The sequence below is a fragment of the Neopelma chrysocephalum genome, unplaced genomic scaffold (assembly GCF_003984885.1).
Source record: "Neopelma chrysocephalum unplaced genomic scaffold, ASM398488v2 Primary Assembly neopelma1_95493, whole genome shotgun sequence".
In the NCBI taxonomy this organism is placed as follows: domain Eukaryota; kingdom Metazoa; phylum Chordata; class Aves; order Passeriformes; family Pipridae; genus Neopelma; species Neopelma chrysocephalum.
In genome coordinates, this window is record NW_020924165.1 from 1 (window position 1) to 2,039 (window position 2,039).

The 2,039-nt window shown below is 38.5% G+C and overlaps 1 protein-coding gene across 1 annotated transcript in view; it reads left to right on the forward strand.

The window, feature by feature from the left end:
- Window positions 1-173: 173 nt before the first annotated feature.
- LOC113980877 (large neutral amino acids transporter small subunit 2-like) overlaps window positions 174-2,039 on the forward strand; it is a gene marked incomplete at both ends in the record, with an annotated part of 4,730 nt that continues 2,864 nt past the window's right edge. The window contains one exon of the mRNA XM_027708100.1: window positions 174-270. Coding sequence (XP_027563901.1) covers window positions 174-270 — 97 coding nt within the window. The remainder of the gene's footprint in view (window positions 271-2,039) is intronic.

Sequence of the window (2,039 nt, forward strand, 5' to 3'; positions counted from 1 at the left end):
AAAAGGGGTGAAAAATTGGGGAAAAATGAGAGAAATTCAGGGAAAAAATGGGAAAAATTGGGGAAAAATGGGCGAAATTCAGGGAAAAAGTGGGTAAAATTTTGGGAAAAACGGGTGAATTTTCCCGGGAGGTTTTTTTTTGGGAAAAATGGGGATTTTCTGGATTTTTCCAGGCTTTTCTACGCGGGGGCGAAGGAGGGGCACCTGCCGGCCCTGCTGGCCATGATCCACCTGCACAGACACACCCCCGTCCCCGCACTGCTCGTCACAGTCAGTTCGGGGCAAAAAAACGGGATTTTGGGCAAAAAAATCGGGTGAAAATTGGGGGGAAATTGGGTGAAAATTGGGTGAAAATTGGGTGAAAATTGGGTGAAAAATGGGGGAAAATCGGGGGAAAATTGGGGGAAATTTTGGTGAAAATTGAGCAAAATTTGAGCAAAAATTGAGCAAAATTTGAGCAAAAATTGAGGGAAAATTGAGTGAAAATTGGATGAAATTCAACAAAATTTGGGTGAAAATTGAGTGAAAATTGAGAGAAAATTAAGCAAAAATTGGGGGGAAATTGGGTGAAAATTGAGGGAAAATTGAGCAAAATTTGAGCAAAAATTGAGGAAAATTGAGAGAAAATTGGGTGAAATTCAGTGAAATTTGGGCGAAATTTGGGCGAAAATTGGGTGAAAGTTCGGCGAAAATCGGGTGAAAATTGGGTGAAAATTTGGTAAAAATTGGGTGAAAATTGAGGGAAAATTGGGGGCAAATTGTGCAAAAATTGAGTGGAAATTGGGGGGAAATTGGGGGAAAATTGAGCAAAAATTGAGTGAAAATTGGGGGAAAATTGGGTGAAAATTGGGCGAAAATTGGGGGAAAATGGGGCGAAAATTGGAGGAAAATTGGGGGAAAATTGGGTGAAAATTGGGGGGAAATTGGGTGAAAATCAGGGGAAAATCAGGGGAAAATTGGGCAAAAATTGGGGGAAAGTTGGGTAAAAATTGAGCGAAATTTGAGTGAATATTGAGCAAAATTGAGAAAAAAATGAGTGAAAATTGAGCAAAATTGAGCAAAATTGAGCAAAACTCGAGAGAAAATTGAGAGAAAATTGGGTGGAATTTGGTGAAATTTGGGCAAAAATTGGGTGAAAATTTGGATCAATTTTGGGTTCAATTTTGGGTCAAATCTGAGCAAGTTTTGGGTTGAATTCTTGGTCAATTTTGGATCAAAGTTTGGTTCAAATTTCAGTCGAATTTTAGGTCAAATCTGAGCAAGTTTGACCCCAAATTTGAGGAAATTTTGGGTCGAATTTATGTGGAATTTTGGGTCAAATCTGAGCAAGTTTTGGGTCAAATTTGGCTCAAATCTGGGTCGAATTTTGGGTCAATTTTGACTCAAATTTGGCTCGAATTCAAGTCGAATTTGGGGTCAATTTTGACTCAAATTCAAGTCGAATTTTGGGTCAATTTGGACTCAAATTTGGCTCAAATTTGAGTCGAATTTTGGCTCAAACCTGAGCGAGTTTTGGGATCAAATTTGGCTCAACTTCAGCTCAAATTCATGACAATTTTTGGTCAAATCTGAGCAAGTTTTGGCTCAAATTTGACTCAAATCTGGGTTGAATTTTGGGTCCAATTTTGAGTCAAATTTTGCTCAAATTCGAGTCAAATTTTGGGTCCAATCCAAGTAAGTTTTGGGTCGAATTTTGGGTCAAATCTGAGCAAGTTTTGGCTCAAATTTGAGTCCAATTTTAGGTCAAATCTCAGCAAATTTTGGGTCAAATTTTGGGTCAAATCTGAGCAAGTTTTGGGTCAAATTTGGGTCCCATTTTGGGTCAATTTTGACTCAAATTCGAGTCATATTTTGGGTCAAATCTGAGCAAGTTTTGGGTCAAATTTGGGGAAATTTTTGCTCCAAATTGGGGTCGAATTTGGCTCAGATTTGGGTTGAATTTTGGGTCAAATCTGAGCAAGTTTGGGCTCAAATTTAGCTCGAATTCGAGTTGAATTTTGGGTCAAATCTGAGCAAGTTTTAGTTGAAATTTGGCTCCA